This window comes from Xiphophorus maculatus, chromosome 7 (genome assembly GCF_002775205.1).
Source record: "Xiphophorus maculatus strain JP 163 A chromosome 7, X_maculatus-5.0-male, whole genome shotgun sequence".
Lineage (NCBI taxonomy): Eukaryota > Metazoa > Chordata > Actinopteri > Cyprinodontiformes > Poeciliidae > Xiphophorus > Xiphophorus maculatus.
Genome location: NC_036449.1, coordinates 7,958,458 through 7,982,703, shown reverse-complemented (window position 1 = coordinate 7,982,703; position 24,246 = coordinate 7,958,458). Strand labels below are relative to the sequence as shown.

The 24,246-nt window shown below is 40.3% G+C and overlaps 2 protein-coding genes across 6 annotated transcripts in view; one reads left to right on the top strand and one right to left on the bottom strand.

The window, feature by feature from the left end:
• Window positions 1–14,514, bottom strand: part of hspbap1 (HSPB1 associated protein 1) — a 33,903-nt gene extending 19,389 nt beyond the window's left edge. For 2 of the 5 annotated variants that reach the window (XM_023337078.1, XM_023337079.1), the window contains exons 1-5: window positions 11,602–11,703; window positions 9,898–10,120; window positions 9,382–9,560; window positions 7,642–7,778; window positions 5,270–5,441 (exon numbers count right to left, since the gene is read on the bottom strand). In XM_023337078.1, coding sequence (XP_023192846.1) covers window positions 5,270–5,441; window positions 7,642–7,778; window positions 9,382–9,560; window positions 9,898–10,120; window positions 11,602–11,685 — 795 coding nt within the window. In that variant the 5' untranslated portion in view covers window positions 11,686–11,703. Of the gene's footprint in view, window positions 1–5,269; window positions 5,442–7,641; window positions 7,779–9,381; window positions 9,561–9,897; window positions 10,121–11,420; window positions 11,519–11,551; window positions 11,704–14,494 lie in introns of those variants that run through there. The other 3 variants (XM_023337080.1, XM_005802991.3, XM_023337081.1) reach the window with 3 other exon arrangements.
• dirc2 (disrupted in renal carcinoma 2) overlaps window positions 11,791–24,246 on the top strand; it is a 53,737-nt gene continuing 41,281 nt past the window's right edge. The window contains exons 1-2 of the mRNA XM_005802973.3: window positions 11,791–12,232; window positions 16,896–16,989. Coding sequence (XP_005803030.1) covers window positions 11,935–12,232; window positions 16,896–16,989 — 392 coding nt within the window. The 5' untranslated portion in view covers window positions 11,791–11,934. The remainder of the gene's footprint in view (window positions 12,233–16,895; window positions 16,990–24,246) is intronic.

The following is a 24,246-nucleotide window of genomic DNA, read 5'->3' as shown; positions in this document are numbered from 1 at the left end:
TGGAATAAGTTTGTGCAATGTGCAGGACAGAATTATATAGTTACAGCCATAGAGGAATACTGGGCTGATTTGTGGCACTCTACACGCACAATCCGTACAGAAGTTGAAACCTGGCTGAACAACTCATTCCCATGGACATACATAGCCAAAGACCAGACGTTCTTTATGGGAGACTTCCCGGAGGGAACGGTTCGCTCTCATACTGGTTTGGAGGAGCTACACATTGCCAATTTGCGTACACAACCCCTTCCAACTCCTGATGACCTTCTGAGCGCTCCTAAAACGGACTTTGCAAAAATTGACAAATGTGTCGCCAAAAGAATTTTTGAGAGCCTTAATGACACCTGCTGGAGGAAAACCCACTCATCGCCACGTTGTGACCTCTGGCAAACTGGGAACGCTATTCACTCCACCTGGAGGTACAACTGCCCTGATCCTGAAAAAGCACCTACTGCCAAATGGGCTTTGCGAGCCTGGTACGAGGATTACACTCGAAATTGGGACTACGAGTGGTGGGGACTCCAACAAGATGAGTTTGAAGCTTGGGTAACACCATGCCTCACGGAATCAACAAACTACTGGGTCAAGTACCAGTACATCGCCACGACTTATTCAAAAGATCGCATGATTTGGCCTGGAGTTTTTTGGAGACCTGACAGTTATGTCAACCCGAGACCTTGGCGCATGACCTGTAGAAACACAACAAGACGGGTCCTCGAATGCACAATCAGTTTGGCCAGAAGACCCTGCCAAACCGTCCGAGGTTGGGAAAGCTACTGCAAGGAACATTATGCAGATGAGTATGACACTCACTCTTCTGAGGTTACTTGGCGGAAAATCAATGGCACATGGCGGAGGGCCATAGTGAGTGGACGGACATGCACCGATGCAATCCTAGGATATCATCTCCAGAAGCGCAAGAGCATTCTTGGACTACCCGTTCCGTTCATTCCAAATCCCCTTATAGCCATCGCCGAAGGACATGCTTTTCGGAAAAGTCTGTGTGAAGGGACCATAGACTCAGGGTTTGACTGGGTAGGACCCAACCTGTTGTATTCCAATCTCACCTGCTCCACCACTATGGAGCATTGGCAGCAATGTGGAGAAGGCTCTAATAAACATGACTGTTTCTGGTATGAGACTATGGGAGCAACTTTGGTGGCCGTCGCTACCGAGGTTGTGGAAGAAATTGCTCATGTGGTGGAAGAAGGCCTCAACATTGTTGAACAGTGGCTGCTAGACGCTTTGAGCGTGCTATGGCCATATCTCTTAGGACTCCTGGGCGTCGCCGTAGCAATACTCATCGGCAAAATCGTCTTGGAGGCGTGGCTGAAAGCACTTTGTCGTTGCAAAAAGAGGAACTACCAGCCCCTCCCCCCTAAGGAGGAGCCTACTTCTGCATAAGAGAGAGCTGCCGTGTGCCTGCGAGCCATTCAACCTTCATCGCAGCTGCCGACAGGACCTGATCCAGAGCGACCATCATCTCACATCATGGAAAACAACTCTTCGACCAACTCATCAAATCCCAACTCACTTTTTGCACCGATTCAAGTGAGTACCATTGAGCACTTAGGGATTACCCTGGCCTGGGTAGTCTTCTGCCACACCGGTCCTTGGCCCAAGGGACATCCTATGAGGATCTTCGTCGCGCTACAAGGATATGCCAAGCTTATCCTCCGTCCAATCATTCTCCACAGATGGGGGTTGGCTTCGTCCCTCTTTGCCTGTTACTTGATGGGCCGTACTCGCATCAATTGGCGCAGGGGCGTTGTGGTCTGCCTGTGGCTCATCACCGACACCGCAGCCCTGATACTGGAATTGGTCCTGGGGGGCGCACAAGCTACACGAGCCGCCCCATTTAAGATTCTCACAGCCATTCTAGAAGGGCTTTTCGCAGTATCTATCCTCATCTACTTAGCGCGCCAGGCCTTGGCTATCAAGGGTCGAGGACGGCGAATTTGGATGCAAAAGTGGGTAATTCTGGCTCTTTGGGCAACGGTTTGGGGGATCCTGGTGGTCCTCTACTGGCTTCATGAGACCTCGGACCTCGCCATTGTTGTATGGCTGATGACCTACGCGGCAATATTCCATGATTCAGCTCATGTCTATGATCGAGGTGAACCAGCACCAGATCATGACATTTCGGCTCCTGTGATTAATTCACCTTGGCTCGCAAAACAAGCTGGCACACGGGCTTAAAACCAGCCTACTCTCTCAGCTTTCGCTTTAGCATTTTCGTCATTGTAAGTACATGAAGTTAATCAATAACCACTGATCATGAAGTTACCTGGGTTACTGTTTCTCCTCAGGCATCAACCTGCTGTGTGGGATGTGGGATCACCGCAGAATCCTACGGATTCATTTGGGTGGCATCGTCCGCCCGCTGGTGTCACAAATGCGTGAGCAGCCATTTTAATGATGTAACGGCAATCCTCTGCGCCACAGGGCTGGAGGATTTGCCCTACATAGCGGATTCCACATCTAGATCCCTGGAACGGGTGCACAAAATCGTGTGGACCTCTGCATTTGGCCTAGCCGACGACGACTTCCCAGCATCTCCATTGTATACGGGGCTACGGCTGCCCGTAATTCATAAGTTGTGGGAACACCAACTTACTCGGCAATGCCTCCCCACTTTACATCTGTTGGATGGCCGAATTGTGGCGGTGGGCGACTATCTTCCACCTACACGTCCCGTGTCTCCAGATTTGTTTATCGACGTCGGATGCCAAGCCAGCAGTGCGACTAACGAGAGAGGTACCCAAACTGAGAACCTCAGTTCATCTCCCCAAGCATGCCAGACTGAGGACATCCCTTCCCCTTCATCTCCATCACCAAGTGATATGGATTTCCAGGATCTGCTGGCAGAGTTGGACGGCTACTGCAACAATCCATCAACGCTGCCAGACTTCGGCATGGACTTGCCTTCGCCTCTGCCGCCTCCGCTGGAACGTTCCACCCTTTCCGTCTCAGGTGACTCTACACTTGACAACGATTTGGGCGCAGAACGCTGGCTTTCTCCGCCATCCAATCTGTCGGAGTATGCGGTTGTGGATTCCTGGACACCTTCATTGTCTCCGGTTACCTGCTATGAGCGGGACATCCTCACTATCACTTGTGATGATGGACTTGATCTCTTTTGACTTTGGACTCTGTGTTTTCTGCGAAGCACCGTCCGATCTCATGGAGGGGGTGTCAAGAAAACTGGCATAGGGTGTGAGATCTTTCCGGGTGCATGCAGAAAAGGTGCATAGAGGCCTGAGAGAAAATAAGTAATCTTGTAGTTTGATTAAAAGCTAATTAAATTGAATATGAAGGAATAGTAAAATGAATACAAGTAATCACATAATAACCTTCTGAAATGTATTATCTGAAATGTGATCTGTAATGATTTCTGTAATGAATTAACTGTGGAAAGGTTATGGTTGATGAATTATAATAAGTAAGAGATGTGATTGATTGTTAACTAAGGATCAAACTTGTGATAATGTGAAGTTGTAATTAATTCAAACAGGTTTAACAACAGATTTAATGTGTTTAATGAGCTATAATACATAATAGTGGGTTATAGAAAAAGAGAGGAATACAGCACAGTCCTGAAACAGGAAATGTCGCAAGCAGTTCTGAACAGATGGTCAGAGCGCACAGGATGGTTGGAGTGTTGAGTTTGGCTGAAGCAACGGAGAAAGGGGAAGTACGGGACTTTCCACCATGGTCAGCAGAAATAGATTGGGCAATGTGAGGACTTTTTCATGAGATACAGCAGATGTGGAGAAAGTCACGTAGGCCAAACCTCCCCATACACACACATGGTGGAGAGATGCATAAAAAGGGGCTGAAAAGAGGAACCAGCCGTTCCCAGTCCGACGGCGCAGAAGGAGAGACAACTTGCTGAAGCAGATTGAGCCACGGACCGCACTTCAGAACCACGGGGGAGCTCGGACTTCACACCGCCAAGAAAGGACTGGGTTCCATCGCCCCATCCCTGGTTCTTCATTCGATCGTCGGTCTCGTCTCAGCCCAGCAATTACAAACTCTGCAACAAGACTTGGAGGAAGGACAAAGCTCCCTCAGGGATGAGGAACTGGGTTTTGCAAAAGGATTCGGACCCGTTCTGCTTTGTTTCTTTTCTAAAGAGGGTTTTTTCCACACCAGGCAAAGACCTCAACCAAGGATGCTAGAAATTCCTGTTGCCAAAGATCCACCATCGTCTGGGTATGAGTTGAATCTGCTCATTGAAATTCCATCTCAGAACTTGCGACTTTAGTCAGGGAAAAGAGGACAGGGTAGTATGATTGTACATGTAAATTTTATTACACTGTTTTTAAATTATTTACGATTGATTATTGATTTGTATGTCGCATATCCCTGCTTAAGCTTGCGTAATAAATTTATACTATAAAATTCTAAAGAGGTTGGTGGACATTGGAATTAATAGAGTCATTTAATCTTCGTTCAGCTCTTTTAATTAAGGTAAAACTAATGTACATGATTCCAGTAAATAGGAGGCTTCATAATTTCCTTTGGCGAGAATAAATAATGACCCTGGGACTTACATCTAAGTCACTAAACATAATCTAGCCGGTTCCAAGTGCAAGTTATGATTTAGAAAGTGGGCTACCGTTAACAGAAGTGGTTATTGGAATTATGCAGCTGTGAGGGCTACTCAGCTGATTGTTTCTTAACTGTAAAGGGTCATAACTTCTGGATTGGAGGTAGTTAGAGCTAGACGAATCACTTTCGCCACCAGTTTAAATAGAATTATCTCTTATAGAGTACTTTTAGGGTAATACCCAGGTCTCAGAGATTTTCCGGACCTGTTAGACAGAGAACTGGTCAGTAGGCAGCCCTGGGTAGTAGTGAGGAGTGGGCGGGGCTGACTATTGCAGGATAACCTTCACTGTTTAGATAACTTACTACAATATACATGTTCTAATCTGTTAAATTTTTTTAAATAAAAGTTTGGAAAACTTCACTTTTTCCGTTCTGGTTCAGACCAGAAGTTACAAAAGGACTTTTAAAGACGGCGTATGTATTGTGTAAATAAGGTGTTAAAATAAGGTTGTAAAAGCCTGAATTTCATAGAAAGTGGCCATCGATTCATCAATCGACATAAGAAAAAGGAAGTAAGGAAGATTTAATTTAGTCTTTAATTAACTTTAAAGATAAATCAATCCAAGCCTTTGTTTGTGCGTCCTGGATCAATAAACTCATCAAGTAGTGTCATCTTTGAAATTAGATTGCATTTTTAACCTTGTCACATTCTGACCTGCCCGGGCTCCAGAGTCACCGTGTGGGCCCTGGCCCCCTGGAACTGCGGGAACTTCCTCAGGTCTGGATGGAGAACGTGGACCTGGCTGAAGACGCTGGACTCCTCATAGGGGATCCGGGTCGGGTAAAGCTTCGCAGTGTCCTCTGGAGGGAACAGATGCCAGCGTTTCCTGAAGAGAAGGGAGACCATTTTAATCTGAATCCAATCTGTTACACTGTATCCATGCCACATAAAGAAAAAGGAAAAAGCAGTAAAAGAAAGCTGACGTTTCTAAAAACCCAAACCCAATCCAAATTCCAACTCTGCTCTTATTCTCCAGCAAAGGCAGCTGCAAAGCCATCAGTCCCAGACAATCTTTTCTAACCTAAAACCTAAATTACATTCTCTCTATAGTTTGTTAAAAAACTATTTGACTTTGCCAATGCTTTTCTTTTTATTTCCTGTTGATCTGATCTAGCAGAAGGCCAAATGTCATGATATCAATCAACACCGTTGTATTTTCATAGATCAGCAGAGTTAAAAGACCGCTGGAGCGGCATTTCATTCCTTCAGAGATCAATACCAAATAAAGGAACCTGAGACCCAATTACAAGCTGTGAGACACAATTGTTGCTCCCCGAGAGGCCGCCAAAACGAGATAACGCAGACCTTTCCCTTTTCATTTCTTGGCTCGCTCTGTCCCGTTATTGTGGCTCGCCCTGTCGTCTGCTCTTTCCTGCTCCTTAGGAGAGCAGAGGGACAAATTAAATCCTTTCCAGAAGGCAGAGGACGGATCGTGGCGAGTGTCAGCAGCCGCGGTGCTTTTCACCTTCAGTGTTGTGGAAGAGTTGCGCACTTAAGAGGCTGAAAACGTTCACATGAGAAATCCTGCTCAGCTGCAGGTCCTGTCTGTTAAATTGAAGTGTGACGTTGTTTCAGATTTAAATGGCAGGGATTAGTTTAAACCAGTGGCTCCCAAAGTGTGGGGCACAGTGCCATGGCAGGGGGGGCGCGGGAAGCGGTACGGGTGAATGAAAAAAAACAAAACAAAAAAAAACTTACGCAAAAGTGTTTCACTGTAAAGATGGTTTGTAGTGTGTTTTGTGGCAACCTGAAGTGTGAAATAAACTTCAGTGCAGTTTGAAAACAAAATGTGTGTATAGGTTTATGTCTGTTTGAACGATGTGTGTGCCCAGTTGATTTTTTTTTTCTTTTTTCGGGTGGGATGTTATTGTAATCCATAGGGGGGCCCAGAAAATCTTTGGGAACCACTGGTTTAAACCATTAAATTCAGCTTTAAAAAAACTAATTTCTCAGATGCCTTCATCTGTATTTGATTCAAAAACTTTATTTTCAAAGTAGGGGATCTTTTATTCAAAAAAAGGTAAACATTACCTTAACCATAACTGACCGACTGAAAATAGTATAGATGAACCGATATGAAAGTTTGGGCCGATGTCAATATCCGGTATCCGATACCAACTCTGCTGTTGTTGTCAATAACCCGTAGCTACCAATATGTATATTTCCATACCCTTTTGACACTGTGTAAAAGCGACCACACCAGTTCGGCTGAACACCAAACGCATATCCAGCTACTTCCACCTCCCGAAACACAAATGACAACAAAACCCAAATAAACATTGGTTGTTAACGTTGTACCACTTTTACCAACCGATACCCATATGTCAGAAAAATTACTAGCATCAGCCGATACCAATGTTAATGCGGATGTATCATGCATCGACAGACAATAAAATTGTTGAGCATGATTACATTTTTAAACATTCCTTCTGTGCATGAGAGAAACACCATGATCAATGATGTGGCTCCTCTGAAGAGTTCCTACATTTTTTTCAGACTCAAAATTCCAGAGTTCTCAGCATTTTCCTCCTGACTAATTTAAAATGCAAACCCTAAAACTCACTATGGCACAGTGGCACCAACTCCTGTGCCAGAGAAGTAGCTATTGGCTGACCTAAAGGTCGCTAGAGGTCAAATGCATGATGGGGAGATAATGAAGCTAATTTCTTTGATTGATGGAGGTTGTGTCCAATGTGAATTTGATGTAGTGTGCAGAAGTAACGTACCCACAGTAGTTTTGTTCCTTTCAAAACAATATTTTTGACTCTTTTTTTTTTTTTGCCAACTAATTTTTAGACTAATAATTAAATCATTTTTCAAAAATTGGCCTGTTTAGTTATTTGATTCATTAATAACAAACAACTTTTAATTAATTTATTTTTTTTAACCTTTTATTAATTTATGCCCCTCTAGCGCCAAAACAAAAGCCGGAAAAGTAAAATTTTGGGGGCTCGTCCGGGATATAGCTGAAGAGCTCAGGTTGTGTAATATTTTTTTTTGTGATGGGTTCAGGTGTTCCTTCTTACCGTCCTTGAACCTGCAGCACCAGGTTACAGCCATAGGTGTCCAAATGGCACGGCGTGTTAGCCCCTTCTGAGCCAATCCAAAGAGTGCTCTCCTTCCCGTTACGTCCTTCAAAGCCAAACTCAGACCACTTTACATCCTGGAATAAACAGCAATCATTTATTCCTTTCAAAACAGTGTTGAAAATATAACAAAATTTAGTCCATAATTATTTTAAAAATATAGAAACAAGGCTGATATAGTCACCAGAGTTACAACCCTGCCATCTCATTGCTTATTTATAACCTTACACCATCAGCTGCAGTGACAGAGCACATATACGGTAACAAATGAAGTTGTCCAAGCAGAAAAAGTAAACTTAAGATTGGTAATTGTTTCTAGGAAAACTGCCTCATCAGTTACATACTACCAAAGCAAAAATACTAAATCCCACAAGGTCCCAGAATAATGAAGTCATTATTCTATATGAAAGCAGCTGGAAATGACAGACTGGTCATTTTAGCCTTGAGGAAGCCTTCCTCCAACACCATGATTCTCTTAAGCCCATGTCTGTTCGTCTCATAGCCATAAATGTCAGTAGATAATAATTACAGGTGGATGCCCAGTAACAGTTTACCACACAGACTAAAAATGTAATAAATTCCAGGACATTGCTAAAAAAAAAAAAAGAAGTGACACTTATGTAATTCTTGAGCAGAGGATGAGTCAGTAAGTTAATAAACAAATGCAAAATGTCAAACAAGAGGTTCAAATTAAATGCAAGATGGGAACTGCTATTTTGGCTTTTAAGGCTGTGTTTTTTAACAGAATGCTTAATATTTGCATTGTTGAACATTACAATCTCTTCCACAAAGTTTGGCAGGCTGAAGTGAGCAGCATATTTTTTATTTATTATTAAATTAAATCATGAGTTAAGATATTTGAGGAGTGTGCAAATTAGTTGAGACTAAAATATAAAAAATAAATATAACGTTTAAATTAAGAACATGTATCGAGTACATTTCTATGAAAAAATGTCTAAAGATCGTTTTGTTTTTAACAAAACTGACTGATGGTGCTACTATTAGCATTCAAGATGCTCATACAACAGCACTTAGTCTTCTTCTATAACATTTCACAAAGTTAGACAATACATGGAGAGACTGAGAACCATTCATTTGTTACATCATTCAGAGTTTTGGGAAACAGACAAGGTTCCTCTGCCTTCCAGTCTCACCCAAAGTAATCCATCCACCGAAGCCTGAATGTTGCCTTTGTGTTAGCACCAAACTGACCATGCCATAATGCCTTGAAGGATGTTTATAATCGTTTGTTTTATTATTATTTCACATAATTTCTTTTAAATGCATAAATTATTTTTGTATTTTTTTAATGTGAATTTTATTTTGTATGTCTGCTATTTTGAACATCATTTTAAAGACGCAGCTCGAACAAAAATATCTCATAATTTCAATTAGGAACGGGACTTATGTTCTGTTCCTTTCAGCTCACCCAAAAGGTGTTTTTTTTTTTAGGATTTAGACTCTTGGACATTGAAGAAGGCTGTGTTTTTGTCTGGTGATCCATTTCAGCATTAATTTGGCGACTTGCTTTGAAAAATTATCCTGCTAAAAGTTGTTTTCTATTTACTGGTTGATTCCACCAGATTTTTTTTATTAAAATCTCAAGGTGTTCCATGGCGATACTATATTCAATAGCGTCCAAATACCCAAGAGAAACAAAAAGCGGGGCAGTACGGTTACCTCAAACATGGAAGGTTGATCGTGAAACAGCGTGGTGATGTACTTGTAGTCAGCATAAGCCCAGTACTCTGAGCAGGGGTATTCAGAGAAAGACCCCACATCGGTCTGATGCTGAGTCCAGCGCAGGAACTGAGTCACTGTGGCCTCGATGTACGAACACTGAGTCTCAAACAGAGGAGCTACAAAGAGGGAGGAAGAAACAAGAGAGTTTGGATGCAAGAACTTCAGTCCTATTCATAACCCCTTTGTTTTAAAACATTTTAAATTAATTATATAAACAAACAAAAAAAACCACAACACATTTTTATAAGCCCTTCAGTCTTTTTTCAATACTTTCTAATGGTTTTCTTTCCATCTCCATTTTAAAGCTCAATTCATAAACAGCTTTAACCTGGTGAGAGCCAGAGTAGGCTCACTGTAGCTTGAGGTCTAATTTCTTGCTAAACACGGATTCTAGATGATTTATTACTGAGGAGCGACGCCTTCCCTCTGAAGGGATTCATCATCTGTTCTTACCGTTTGTTGCCTCTTTCCTTCCGAGTCTGAATCGGATCAGCCTGTCTTGGAGGCAGCCTGACAAATGCTGTGCAGTCCAGTGCAGGACAGGCCAGCCCTGGGTCATGTTCAGGAAAACTGAAGGATGCTGCAAATGCTCCAAAATCCATCTGGTCTCCTCTGGGCTGAAAGGTTTAATGGGGGTCACGGCAGCCATTGCCTGGGGGTCCACGCTGCTCACAGGCTGCAACATGGGAATAAGATGGGGTATTAGCAGAGTCAGCGTTTAATATTATTGTGCCAAACACAGATGGCATGCAGAAGGTAGAGAATGATGTTTTCTTTTTTGAGGCATACAGCAAGTGGAAAATTAAAGGAAGCAATGTTAATTTGACTCATTATCAGATTACGATATATTTTGTAAAATGTATCTCTATGTTTCCAATACAGTTTATTTGGATTACTAATAAATTCACTTGACTTTTGAATCCGATGATAAACAGACTGGTCTTGGTTTATTAGATGCAGTTTTCAGTCATTTGGATGTCATTGATTTGTTTGGTCTTTGCCCTAATTTCTTCTTTGCATTTTTAATCTCTACTTACAACTGTGCTATTTTATAAGCATAAAATAGAAAGACTTGTAATTCCTTCCCTGGTCTTTTTGTTTAAAAACTCTGCATAACACACTATTGATGTTCGTTTTGGTTCTTCTTCCTCTTTGGGTTAATTGACTCTTGACAGATTCTAACCTCAAATAAACTAACATAACTCAGAAAACCCAGCTGCTGGTAAATACACTTTACTGTAAAATAACCTAATTTCCTAACATAAAACTGCTTTTAAATAAAAAGCAAAACCACCACCTAGTGTGCATCAGCTAACAGGCAGCCCTTTTTAGTATCCAAAAATCTGGGTAGGAAATTATCAAAAGAGATTTCTGAAATTAGAGCAAAGACGCAAGATGACATTCATCCTGTATGACCACAAAACCTTTACATAAACTGTCAGGCAGACTGGTGGGGCGTTATGTGCTTGTTAGCAACAAAAGGTCTTGAGTAAAAGAAAACAAAAAATCTTCTGCATATTAATGCTATTTTTATATTATGTAAAATGTTAAAATATCTGAAGAAGATTTGTTGGGCTAACCTGTTGATTTTTGAAAATAATATAACTATTTAATCACATCCTTGTTAGGTTTGGTCACAATATTTGCCAGGTTAGTAATTTTGCATCCGTTTTGAACGTCGTTCCCGTTTAATGCCTTTTTGTTCTCTGGAACGTGTTTGGTATGTTTTGAAAGCAATTTCCCGAAAAAAAAAACCATTAAAATTGAATCTTGCTGGGAAGCTAAAGCTAACTTTGAACTTCCGCACTGAATGCTAATGAACTGTAATGAGACAACAGCGGGAACCCAACGACTTATTAACATTATCTTTTGCTTTTAGTATACTTCAATAATTAAGATGACGTCTATTCTAATTTCAATCAGAACGCCAGCTGAACGGGACTGTACATTTGTTGAAAAATAAAAACGGAACTAACGATGTTAGCTGCCTTATGTTTTTTGGTAAATATAGATCCATGTTTTCCGTTTAACAGTGAAAATTTCCAAGTAAACCCAGCTCCAGCTAGCTTCGTGGAGACGTATGTGTCTGTGGAAAAGCCACACTCACCTATCCCTACACGTGCAGAGGAACTTCTGGCGGATGTAAACAAAACTCACATGACACAACGCGGCTCTCAATTTACATTCGGCACTTTCCGACATGTAACTGCTCCATTTTGGCTCTGTTTTCGGCTTCAACATCCTCACTGAAGCTCGCGCTTAAGCGGGGCCGTAATGGCGGCGGTAGCACGCCAGTTTCCCACACCGCAAACTACTTCCGTTTGGACATGCGCAGTGGAGCAGCTACGCAAAAAAAAAAGAAAAGGGGGCTGTCGGCTTGGCTGTTATTATTTTTGTACACGACAATAGCTGAGCAACACGTCTGTTGTCCTTCAAACAGACGTAAAAGTTAGCTTTCGGACTACACTGACAACCGAGCGAGCGGCTACTATGGGGGCCGCTTCCAGCACCGAGGCAGAAAGGGAGCCGCTTCTTGCTCCGACTTCCGCTGGGACCACTAACAGCCTGCCCGTAAACAGCCGAGTGTATGGCAGAAGATGGCTGGTTCTGACCCTGTTTTCCCTGCTGGCACTCATGCAAGGGATGGTCTGGAACTTCTGGGGACCCATTCAGAACTCGGCTGTAAAGGCTTACGGGTTCACCAAGTCTGACATCGCAGTTTTGGTTCTGTGGGGCCCGGTTGGGTTCTTCCCCTGGTTGCTGTTTATGTGGTTAATGGACAAAAAAGGTGAGTTGTTCTAATTTGGCACTACGTGTCCTGCCTGTCTCGACATTATATTGCTGCTTGACCTCTCACCCTCGTCAATACTGTGACACATAGATTATTGAAGTTTCGATAATCAAAACACACAAAGGTTTGGGTGACGAAAATCAGATATTGCAGCATTTTAAAGGCGACAGTACGGCCACCGTTTTAATTTTTATTAAGGTATGAATACATTTACTTAGTCTTTGTATGAGGATTGTTAGCTTTGAACAAAACTTTGAAAACAAAAAAACCCCCACATTTTTGCTAATTTCTTAAAAATTGATTTCACTCAGTTGTTCAAAGATCTGATCACAGGTTAAATAATAAGAATATATATTTTCTCCCTTACACTTTAAAATATTATTGCATTGTAAAATAATCAATTTCAGGTCTAGACATTTTAGACTTTGAGCTGATAAAATGTAACCAAACAACAAGCAAAACAAAAATGTAAAATAGTCTTTGGATGTGGCATTGAATTAGAAACTGTAAATAAGCTGGCATCTTTAGACACTTTCGTGTGCACTTGTATTTTCTTACAGTGTATAAACTGTGCACGTTAGTGTCGGGGTGTCCATTTTTCATTGACAGGACATCTAAATAAGCAAGAGAAGTCTAAAGCTGTGCTGCCCTGGGTAAAGAGCCCATATCAAAACTGTAAATTGACCAAATGATGAATTAATGATTCCATAGTTTCCTTCAGTACGTTTACAGCTGAAGTTGGAGCCATATGAACATAAAACTATTGATGATGCATTAGAACATATTTGCATTTTAAAACTTCAGACGTCACTGACGTCAGCATTTAGAAATTCCTGAATATTTTGGGAAGCGCTTTCGATTTATTACGAGGAAGTTGAAGAGCCCGACTTAAGCCTCTGAGTCAGAGTGGGCTCCACCTAACCAGTTCAGACTGCATCACCTGACACAAAGTGTGTAATATCCACACTGAACTGGTTAGTAGCTTTGTCTGACGAAGTGCTGCGTTTCATTATCCTGATTGGAAACATGCAAAAACCTGAGTGGAATAATTCTGCCAGTCTTGTGATCCTGATTCACCAGCATTTTGGGAGTTCTGTTTTCATCTGCGCCAAAGTCGGTTTCAGGCGGCGTTTCTCCTTCTTTACATAGATGTTAGGAAATTCATAACGATGAGGCAACATAAAGCTGCTCCCACAGACTTATAAAACCTAAAAAATAAATGAGGACAAGATGTCCTGTTTTCTCAAATTGCTTTGTCACATGGTCTGATATTGTTTACAAGAGCGGTTGCTGCAGGTTTAAACCTGGTCTGCCTTCATGGATTTCTGTGCTGCATATATACACATGTTGACGTCCACATGCAGGGACACGAATCAGTGGGGGAAAGGCTTTCGCTCCCTGCTGAGAGCTCCCGCTTACTCGGAGGTAGAAACTGCTTGTGAACAACGAGGCAGGCGTCGCCATTTAAAGAGAAGTCCTGTCAAAGAAGTGTCAGTGTTACAAAAGATGCTTTGAGAGTATAATTATTTGGTGATGGCGACTACTTTCCAAAATTCTGATCCCAACATTTTGCTTGTAATGTTATTACCACTTCACAGTCTTCTTGGAAGCACATGTTGATTATAAAACCACTTCTACCTGCTGATAACTGTTGCTCACATTCTTTCATTCAGTTTTTGATCTGAGTTTTATTAGAAGACTTTCATGTAAAAGGCTGGGCTCTGTGGACGAAGGATTTTCATCTTTAATCTCTAGGCAGAAAGAAAACTTGAAAATTAAAACATCTTACTGCAGGCCGAGTCGATAAATTTGAATATTATTGAAAAGCCCATTTATTTTAGAAACTTTACACCCATCATGTAGTCACAGATGGATGTTTGAAAGCTTTTATTTCTGTTAATTATGATCATTTTCCACGTACAGGTAATTGAAAACATGACATTTAACATTGGGATATTAAATCAGACCGATACTACAACTACTTTTAAAAACAGAAATATTAATGAAAAGTATGTTTAATTCTTGCTTAAAGGTGCTTTCCATGATTTCTATAAGTGGTGTTTTTAAGAAGTTTGCTTTATAAAACACATTTAAAGAGCAGAGAGATGAGTAACTAAAACATTATGAAGCATTAAAAAAAATATTTCTGATAACCCAAATTAAAAATCTACTCTATTCTCACCAATGAAACATTGTGAATTTTAAATTCACTACACTTAAATGATGATGAAGGGAGGAAGTGGAAGAACCCGTGGTTACCTGTTGACATGGGATCAGTCAGGTGATGACGGTGTAGCAGCCTCTTAAAATATCTGCTTCTGCAAACATTTGTAAAGAAGAATGATGAAAGCCTTAAGCAATAATGCCGTGTGCAAAATCTTAAATGGTTACTTTCGTTTCTGGATGTGCTGACATTTTGTTCCCGATAAATCTTTTTTGTTGTTGTTGTTCTGCGTGCATAACTCAATCGTATTGAATTTTAATTACACTTAATGAAAAAAACATATTTCTTTCATCTGAAAAGGTGAAATGGTTGGTTTTGAAGTGTTTGAAAAAATGTAAAACAAACGTTAACATGTGTATGCATATTATGGCTTCTCCTTAAAATTAATGACCAATAGTTGTTGTTTTTTTCTTTCTTTCTTTTTTGGATGAAATACATCTTATTTGAAGCTTTTTCTCACAAGAAACATCTTGACAAGATGTTTAGCTAGTTTTTTAGTCATACTTTTCTTGACTTGTAATTGAACAAGTCAAGCCTAACAGCCTTCGAACATGTTGCGTTTGCCATACTTTTATACCACACCTATTAATGAGATAAAGCTTTATGGTGACTATATCAACTTACAGTGTGCAATATTACAGCATAGCTGGTCCACTGACCCACATAAGGAGCAGATAATAATGCTGCAGATATGATTGGTTTCTCGCGCAAGTATCAGTCGATCGTCAATCTTACAAAATTATCAGTCCCACTCAGCGTTTGTCCAATGTAGTAACCATATCCACAACAAATTTTTGAACACCTAAACAAATAAAACAGTGCTGCAGGAATATGTGTCAGGAATGAGTCCCAAGTCAGGTCTGCAAGAGTAGAACAATTTAATTTCAACCTTACAACACAACAAATTGCAAAAATATTGGCATCTGATAATCAGCGGGCTCAAATATGTTATTACACACAACTGTTTTGTACGCAGTCTTTGTTGGATATTACTTTCAGGTGTCAGAAATGCATTTTGATTCTCTTGATGGCCATAATTCATTATTGTTTTGGACAGTGTTCGCTGGAGCAGACGCCCACATTTGGCACGGTTGACAGTACTCTACCTGCTGAGGTCACAGAGGTCACTGGAAGCACCGTAGCGTCTAATGCAGCATCTACATCAGTTCAAACATAGCAAGCAACGTAAAATATAAAACAGTATGTACATTGGAGAAAGCATATCACTAAATTAGCTAGGCGCTCCTGCTGGAAGTCAAATGGGAGGCTAACTTTTAAACAGCTGCAGCTCTGACAAAACTTGCTCCAAGACAATGTTCCAAGGCAGGCTGCAAATGTGCAACACAGAGGCTGAAACACAAAGGAATCAAGTTGTTGCACAGGCCCAGAAGCTAAGGCAACGCGCCCGGTAGAAAACTGAAGTAATGTTGAGAAGAGGTGCAGATCAGAATCGAAGCCCGTATTTACTAGTGAATGTTTATCCAGCTAATCTGACCCCTTCTGTTTTATTATAGGCTGTTAACCAGAGATCTGGGATATACCTGGAAATAGGCCAACTAATTGTGTAGCTTAACTATCCTCAAGGCTAAGAGCGATAATCTTTCTCAAAACTTTATTCATTGTATTGATGTAACTCAGGCAACCTTTAACAAGGTACTAAGAGTTTTTTTGTTGATATACATGAAATGTTCAGGTGATATAAATGAGGCCTTCCTGTCCTAAATCCGACATACAGAGTTTCATGGTTTACTTTTTGTTGAAACTCATTTTAAAAGAAGTTGATTTTAAAAAAAGAAGGAAAAACCGCAACCATTGTTTTTTTGTCCAACTGAAGCCGACATAATGCAGTGCCTTTCAATTAATAATACTGCGGTAACTTTCTGCATTTCGTCACATTACAGCCACAGACTACAAAGCACTTTGTTGAGATTTTGTGTGATAGATAAACACAAAGAAATTAATAATTTTGAAGCGACAAGAAAAAAAAAAGTTTCTTTTCGCAAATAAAAATGTGAAAATTGTTGCATGCAGCAAATCTTTCTGCATATCCTCAATGAGATTGAGATCTAGACTTTGACTGGGTCATTCTACAACATTAAACAATTCAAGGAGGTATGAATATATTTACTCAGCATTGCATTTCTGTAAGTAAGATTAGTTGAAATAATAAATGGAAACCTGAAACGTAGCAAAGTGGTTTTTCAGTAATTAACCAGTTTTGCTGATTGATTGAACTGAACGTCTGTTCTTGAGCTACAGGAAGTGAGGAATACTTTCGGAGGTTGCAGCAGAATTATGCGGCACAGAAATGTTGATCAGGGCAAATTGTGAACACGGCGTGGTTACAAAATAAACCACTCTCACTCGTTTCAGTTGCAGCCAGTTCTTCCTGTCTATTCGTCATCTTCTTTAACGTCTGTGCCTTTTGCTGTCCAGGCTTACGGGCTTCCCTCCTGCTCTCGGCCTTCTTCATGCTGCTGGGATCGACCATGCGAAGCATCCCGCTGACAGACCTGAACCTCAGACGGTGGTAAGAGTCCTGCATGCATTATGGAAGCAGATGGTCTTAGAGGGCAAACGTGACGCTGAGGGTGAAAACGAGGCACGGAGTGACTTGCGAACTGCAGCCTGGTCATTTCGGAACTAGACGCGTTTGACGTATTTTTATGGCTAAGCAACAGCTTGACGGAAAAAGAGACCAGCATGGCAAAGTCAGGACCTCTACTTCTCTGACGAATCTGATAGTGAGGTGTAGCTGGCGATGTCTGCTATTTTTTGTACCCTTTTTGATTCAGTGTCAATTAGGAATTTACCCTAAACTAATTTTGGGTAAAAATTAGTTTAGCATTTATGCTAAACTAATTTTCTAATTTAAAGCACAAAATCTGAACATGAACCTATCGCAATAGGTCATATACGTCTGATTTGTCCTTTGATGTTTTATGTACAGTAATTATGTTTGTCAGTACTTATATCGATTGGTATCCTAAGTTAAGTAGGCGAGTTCAGATGAGGTTTAGAGAGATTTATCTCTTGCTGCTGCTTTATTCACCCTTCCAGGAAGGATAAAGTGTGGACTCTTCCATACTCACTCATCTGACTCAATGGCTCTTAAGTTGTTTTTGTTATTTTTTTATACCAGTATCACTAGGCAACATGGCAAAAATATTACCACAGCTTTTTTTTTTTTCACTGGAATTCTTGGTACTAAAGTTACAGCGACAAAGAGACTTTAAGCCAAAGAACATTTCTAATTCTGAACATATTCTCATCCGTTTGTGAAATTTTGCCAACCTGGATCAAGTACAGTTAGCATTCAATTAATTACACTTAAGTTTAACACCATGTCAGAAATGACATTACACTTTGTAGGAAGTCTGTGTTTTTTTCCCCCCCTCCACGTCAAAGTGCTTCAGGGAATGACAGTCTCAGACTCTCCTGAAGGGATTTTTTTTTTTTGAGCTAATGAGGATCGAGCTAGAGTGCAGCACGCAGCTTCAGTTATTACAGCTAGAAGCTAATCAGGCCTGAAATCTGACCTGGACCTTCAGAGCCACATAAAGACTGTTACAAAGTCGGCCTTCTATCACCCGAAGAACATTTCCAGGATTAGAGGACTAATGTCTCAGCAAGATCTAGAGAAACTCATCCATGTGTTTATCTTCAGTCCCATTGATTACTGCAACAGCACAACTCAATCAGGCAAAATGCTTCTGTTAGTCTATAAATCACTGACCGGCTTAGCACCAAAATACATTATAGATTTGTTGTGGTTCTATCAAATTTCCAGACCTCTCATGTCTTCAGGTTCTGGTTCTGCTCTGCATCTCCAGAACCAGAACCAAACAGCATTCAGCTTCTATGCACCACAAATCTGGAACAAACTTTCAGAAAACTACAAAACCCTGAGTTCCTTTAAATCTGGACTAGAAACCCACATTGACCATCATATTTGATGATGCCACTTGATGATGGCATTTGACTAAATGTAATGTTTATTGCTTGTTTCGTAATTGGTGACAATGTGATTTTTTTTATGATGTGAAGAACTTTGAACCACCTTCTTGCTGAAATATGCTGTACAAACTTGACTTGATTTGAGCATCAACAATACTGATAGCTGCAAAACGTCAGCAAACTTACAACAAGTTACAACCTTGATGACGGCAAAGTACAGCAGAGGAGAAGCTTCTCCATTAGCCAATCATCAACCAGTAGTCTTCTGATGTTGCATTTCCAGTTTGACTTTAGTATTGACCACTCAATACTAAATCGTTTCTGGTAGCTTGGACCAGTTTCTACTGGGAAATTCTATAAACTGAACAGAGTCGACTGTTGCTTTTTGTATGTGGAATGGATTACCAGTAGGGCTTCATGATATTGGAGAGTCTTGCAATGGTGATGATACTGGTAACTTTTTCGATGCCAACGTCAACCACTATATATTCCCTATTTTCCTTTTTCCTCTGTTTTTTATCTGTGAATCCTTCACTCTGTGACCTTTAGCATTTTGGGTAATATAATTTTTTTCCGCTGAGCATCTGCTGTTGTGGAACTCTATCCAACGGACTCGATATCACATGAAAAATGCAAGTTTATAACACTTGGAATGGATCAGCCAACAGTTGCTGCACTCCAACCAGTCTATGCTACACAAACATTGCACACAGTGATACTGCAGTGGAGATAGATTTGTGACATATTGTTGCATAACACTGTAATTTAGAAAAAGCTTTTCTCTGTCCGTTTTTAAACCACTTCTCAAATCTTATCCTCTTGTCTGGGTCTTTGATGCTAATCTTACTATTTTTCTGTCTTGTTTTATCTTTTTGTTTCCTCTTACACTAACTAGTCTGATGTATTTTCTTCTGTGTGTTTACTGTTTGCTGCACTTTGGTCCTTTGTGGTGTTTAAAATGTGTTATAAATAAAGCTGGGGTCGGTACTATTTAGGTATTGAATTATCCCTGCTATGCTGTCAGTGAATAGGATTTTAGTGGTAGTTTAATTTTAAATGGTATTTCACATATTGCGTTTTTCATCTTATGAATGAATATTTTGCTAACGTTTTCCGGCCAAACTTTTCTTTTGGTATTCCTCATTGGAGAGAAACGCAGCCGCACTGAGGAACTTGATTCTGAAAGCAAACTGCTTGTATCTTAAGCACAACTCTCCTTTCATTTAAGATGGCAAAAATAGGGAAACAAACTTTTTATTTAACTTTTTTAGTCATCTTTGTAAACTCAAGGTTTCTCTTTCACAGAGTACAAGTTCTCCAAAAAGTTCATTATTAAACTGTTTGCAAAAATGCATTTTCATTGTGTGGATAATTTCCTTTGGGCTCTACCATGAGGCAGGATATCCAAAATGAAGCCTGCAGAAAATTGTTTCTGTTAAATGAGTCATATCAGTTATACTTTGTAAAATATTTCCTATTAAGCGCTAATAAATAATATCTCGCTTTGTGTCTCATTGGGGATTTGGTAAGAAAGCGGTTAATGAAGGGATTTGCTGTGCGCAAACAAACAGAGCTCATTTCAGTGCTACTTTATATAAAAAATATTGTTTCAAATAAATTCTTTAAAAGAAACAATTAAAATGCAGTAACTGAGGCATCATACATTTTAATATATTTATTTTTATATTTTAAAATATTTATTTGTCAAATTACATTATTTATTGACATGTTGACAGGCGTATCTGTTTTCTACGCTTAAAATAAAATAATTCTTCATAAAATGAAGCTTTCCTCATGAGACTGTTTTACATCAACTGTATCTTCAGTCAGAGGCTTGTTGAGATTCCCTGTAATACAGACTGCTACAGGTGCTCACAGCCGCCACCATCTACAACAACTCCTTTTAAGAATCTTCAATAATGAGTTTCAAAAACATTTACCGAAAGTATTTTTTAATTAAATTGAAAATGAGCAGGTCCAGGTTTCATTACTGCACCTGGACCATAAACCCCCCCCCTCAGAAAACTCTCAAAAAAATTTACACAGTTTGGAGTGGAACAGCTCAGCAGTTTTCTGCTCACATATTTTTTAAAGTCCGAAACTGTAGTGGATGACTCATGAAGAGGAAATGAATTGTGCAGAGACCGTTCTCCTTTCGAATGCACTCAGAGCTGGATTTTCGCAAAACTTCCAACACAAGCTAAAACTTTTCATTTTTTCCTTCTTCAGCGCAGCGTGCCTACGTCTTATCTGAGTCCAGCTACACAACACCATACATCATCCGTTGGCATCTGACGAGCCGAAGCTAAATAGCGCGCAGTCACAGCCGCCTGCTGTTTCCTTTGGCAGGAGTCGCCCTGCGCAGCCGTGACCTTCAGCTCTTTTGGAGTTTTCCTTCAAAGGGGAAAAACAAGAAAGCCCGGTGAAAGCCGAGACAACATTAATCACACCGCAAATGTTAGTGTGACACGGTTCAGATTCATTTGCATAATAAATGTAATAGGTCAGAGCTTGTGAAGCCATGTTTTAATGGATGACCTACTGCATTCTCCGAGGGAAAAAGAAAAGTCAAAGTATGCTGTAGGTAGACGGACCACCAGTAGGTGTCAGTCTTTCCCTTGCATTAGGGAGGACTCGGCTTTGCTTTGTTATGTCGCTGTGGACTGTGCTGCCTCTCTTGTAGCTGCCACTTGTTTTGTATCAGACATATGGAGCTGAAATGACTTTGATTATGTGATGGAGGGGAAAAATAGACACTAAACATTCAAATAGCTGAAACTGGCTGGCCTACAAATTGTGAATGAGTTTTAAATCAAGGGCGTTACATGATCAGTCAAATCCCAGCAGGGACTTTTCCCGTTTCTGTGATCAGCCTTGTAGTTGAGAAACAATAATGTCCCCTAAACCTCCCTGCATCTCTGTTTGTTCCAGACATCTTTTCATATTTGATAAGCTAGGCCCTTCTCTTAGTGATTTACCTTTTGATTTGCCTCTTTGTTTCATGTTTATAGGAATGTTTTAAGGGAATTAAAGGAAGCCGTGGGACGCTGACCAGTCTAACTTCCGTTCTCTGTCGTGTGTGTGTGTGTGTGTGTGTGTGTGTGTGTGTGTGTGTGTGTGTGTGTGTGTGTGTGTGTGTATGTAGAGCTGCTTAAAAAGATTTCAGAGACAAAGACAAATTTTGAACAAGATTCAGGGTTTGCATCAGTGGTCACTGATTAGACCTCACCGTGATTTGTTCTTACTCTCAGATGAAAAAGGTCAGCTTCTTTGACCTTTTCCGTCTCCTTTGTTTTCAGACGTTCACTCATTCTCTTGCCATCTCCGGTCTCGCTCCGTCTATCTGTCTGGCATTAACATACAGAACAGCTGTGTGATTAGCGTAAATCAGGTAGATTCCACTTTCCCTCGCAGACTGTCTGATTGGCCACCAGACCCTTTTCCGCTGCTCTCGCAGGAGGCTCTTATATTACCCATGATTGCTGCGGTGCCATTTTCCGCAGGAGAATTGGGTTGGCCTTTTTTTTTTTTGTTCATTTGGGGGTTTTTTTCTGAATTGGGTCCATAAGCTCTTGCAGACCAGAAGCAGTTGGGCTGATTTCGCAGAGGGGCAGGTTTCTTCTGTGTCTCTTTCTCAATCAAATTCGGCCTGACAGGGTTCATCGACTGTGATTAATCGTCACTTTTTGAAATGGCTACTCCATTTCTCCCCTCTTCCTTCCCTCAAACAGTGCAGCATCCTCAGCTGACCTCTAATTCGTCTTGTTTGTCACCATTTTTCTTCATCTGCTGTCATTCCGGAGACATTTTTGAGATTACATTCTTCCTGTGATTTAATAGACAGCAAGGGACCAAACTAAAAAAGATTTCACAATCTCTGCGGTCCTGAATGCTCTTTTCTTTTCCAAGTTGGCTAGCTGTTTGTTATTTTTGCTCCATCTACAGTTTGCAAATAATCTAATTTTTTTAATGGATTAGCTGTTTGGCAAGTAATCGTATTGTTAAAAGATGTATGCAGAAAAACAAGAGGAAATAATTCAGTTCATTTATGTAATGCAAGTTCACAGCAAATGTCAGCCTCCATTAAATGCAAGTACTAAGTAACAGAGTATAAGCAAAGTGTATTAATGTTCAGAAATAATAATAAAAAAATCATGTAAGGCTTCATTATAGGATAAAGAATAGAAAAACATAATAAAAATTTAGACAAGAGACTAAAATGACACTAAATGAAAGAACTGCTGTTCAAACAAAATCATTGTGTGAAGAAGACGGCTTCTGCTGCTTTTTAATCGACAGAGGAAGTGGATTCCCAGGTGTTGGTGTCACAGATAAATCCTCTGACTTAAACATCTAGTGCAGCCATTGGCTTATCCAAATTACTGAGGCACGGTTTAACAGAGGAGCCTATAAAACTGAGATATTGCTGGATAAATGGCTCCGTTTTATATTCATTTAGCTGGAGAAAATGGCCATTAAACCCTTTTTTTCTTCTTTTTTTTTAAAATTCCGACAGGCACTAAATTAACTTAGACAATTTATGAAACTCGGAATAACCGAGAGGGAAAAAAACAAAACAAAACAGTAGAGCTGGATGTCACCAGTGGATGAACACAGGGTAGGAAAAGAATAAGGCCCAGAACTGAAGCTTGAGGAACCCCACAACATGAGGCTTTCTGATGCGAACAGATTCAGAAGAAGACTGTTTCTCAGATGTGATGCAGGGGTGTAGTTTATTTTTATAATCATGAACTGGACATTACTGGTCCAATTTATGCCATTGGCTTCTGAACACATAAGCACTTAAGCCTACATTCTATGGGAATAAAAAGAAAACAAAGAGTGCACAAAGTTAATCACTGTCTATAGCTTCATTACAAATAATTTATCTTATTCACGTCACGCAAGTTTGATACAATAACACAAAAATCAATCAATCTAAATTTAACTGGAAAAATTCCCAGACTGAGAAAAAGTAGTTATATTAGTACAATCTTAGAATAATCCAAACCAATCTAATCATAAGATTTATCAAAACAGAAAGTACATCACATTGATATGAACAGATGCTACTTTATTTTACTTGGAGTATCTTTCTTTCCTTATTTCAAAGATAAACCGATCCAGCAGGTTTATAATCATTAGCAGCATAAATCAAAGAGGTTTATGTCTGAATCTCAATAGAAAGAAAAAGGTGATGCACTTTCCAGCACTGAAAAACCTCGAAAGGGTTAAATCGACGCAACCACAGACGAAAGAGAAGGGAGTTCAGGTTCTGGTTCTAAAGAGTCAATTGGTTCTGTTGTTCTTAACAAAACACCTTATTTTTGTGAGGCTGTGTGAGCTCACACTGAACCTACCTTTCCACATGTCTTGTGTTTGTTTCCCCATCACGAAAAGCCAAGTCTGCTCTGCCTGTTGAGTTTACAACAACAAAAAAATAACAGTGCAAGGCAGCTGGTCGTTGGTTCAGAGTCCTGAAACAGCTTTGTTCGAAGCGTTTCAAAGCAGCCACTCAGCAGTCTTGAGTGGGACAAAGTGACTCAGGTGGGGACGTTGGACTTTTAGCTTTTACACACTGAGAGGGTTAAGTAACACAGTCTGGAAAGTTACAGCCGCAGAGTGCAAGGTTTGTCCTCCATGAACTTAATATCCCCTGCCGTTTTTCTTTTTTCAAACTGCATCCCGCTTCATAAGTAGAAGGTTAACACTTAAAATTTTACATGATCATTTCTTTATATTTGAGATTTCCTGACTTAGTTTTTTGCCCGTTAATGTCTTTACTAGATTGCTGCAGCAAATGTTCCCAGCTTTATCAACAGTGTTTTGT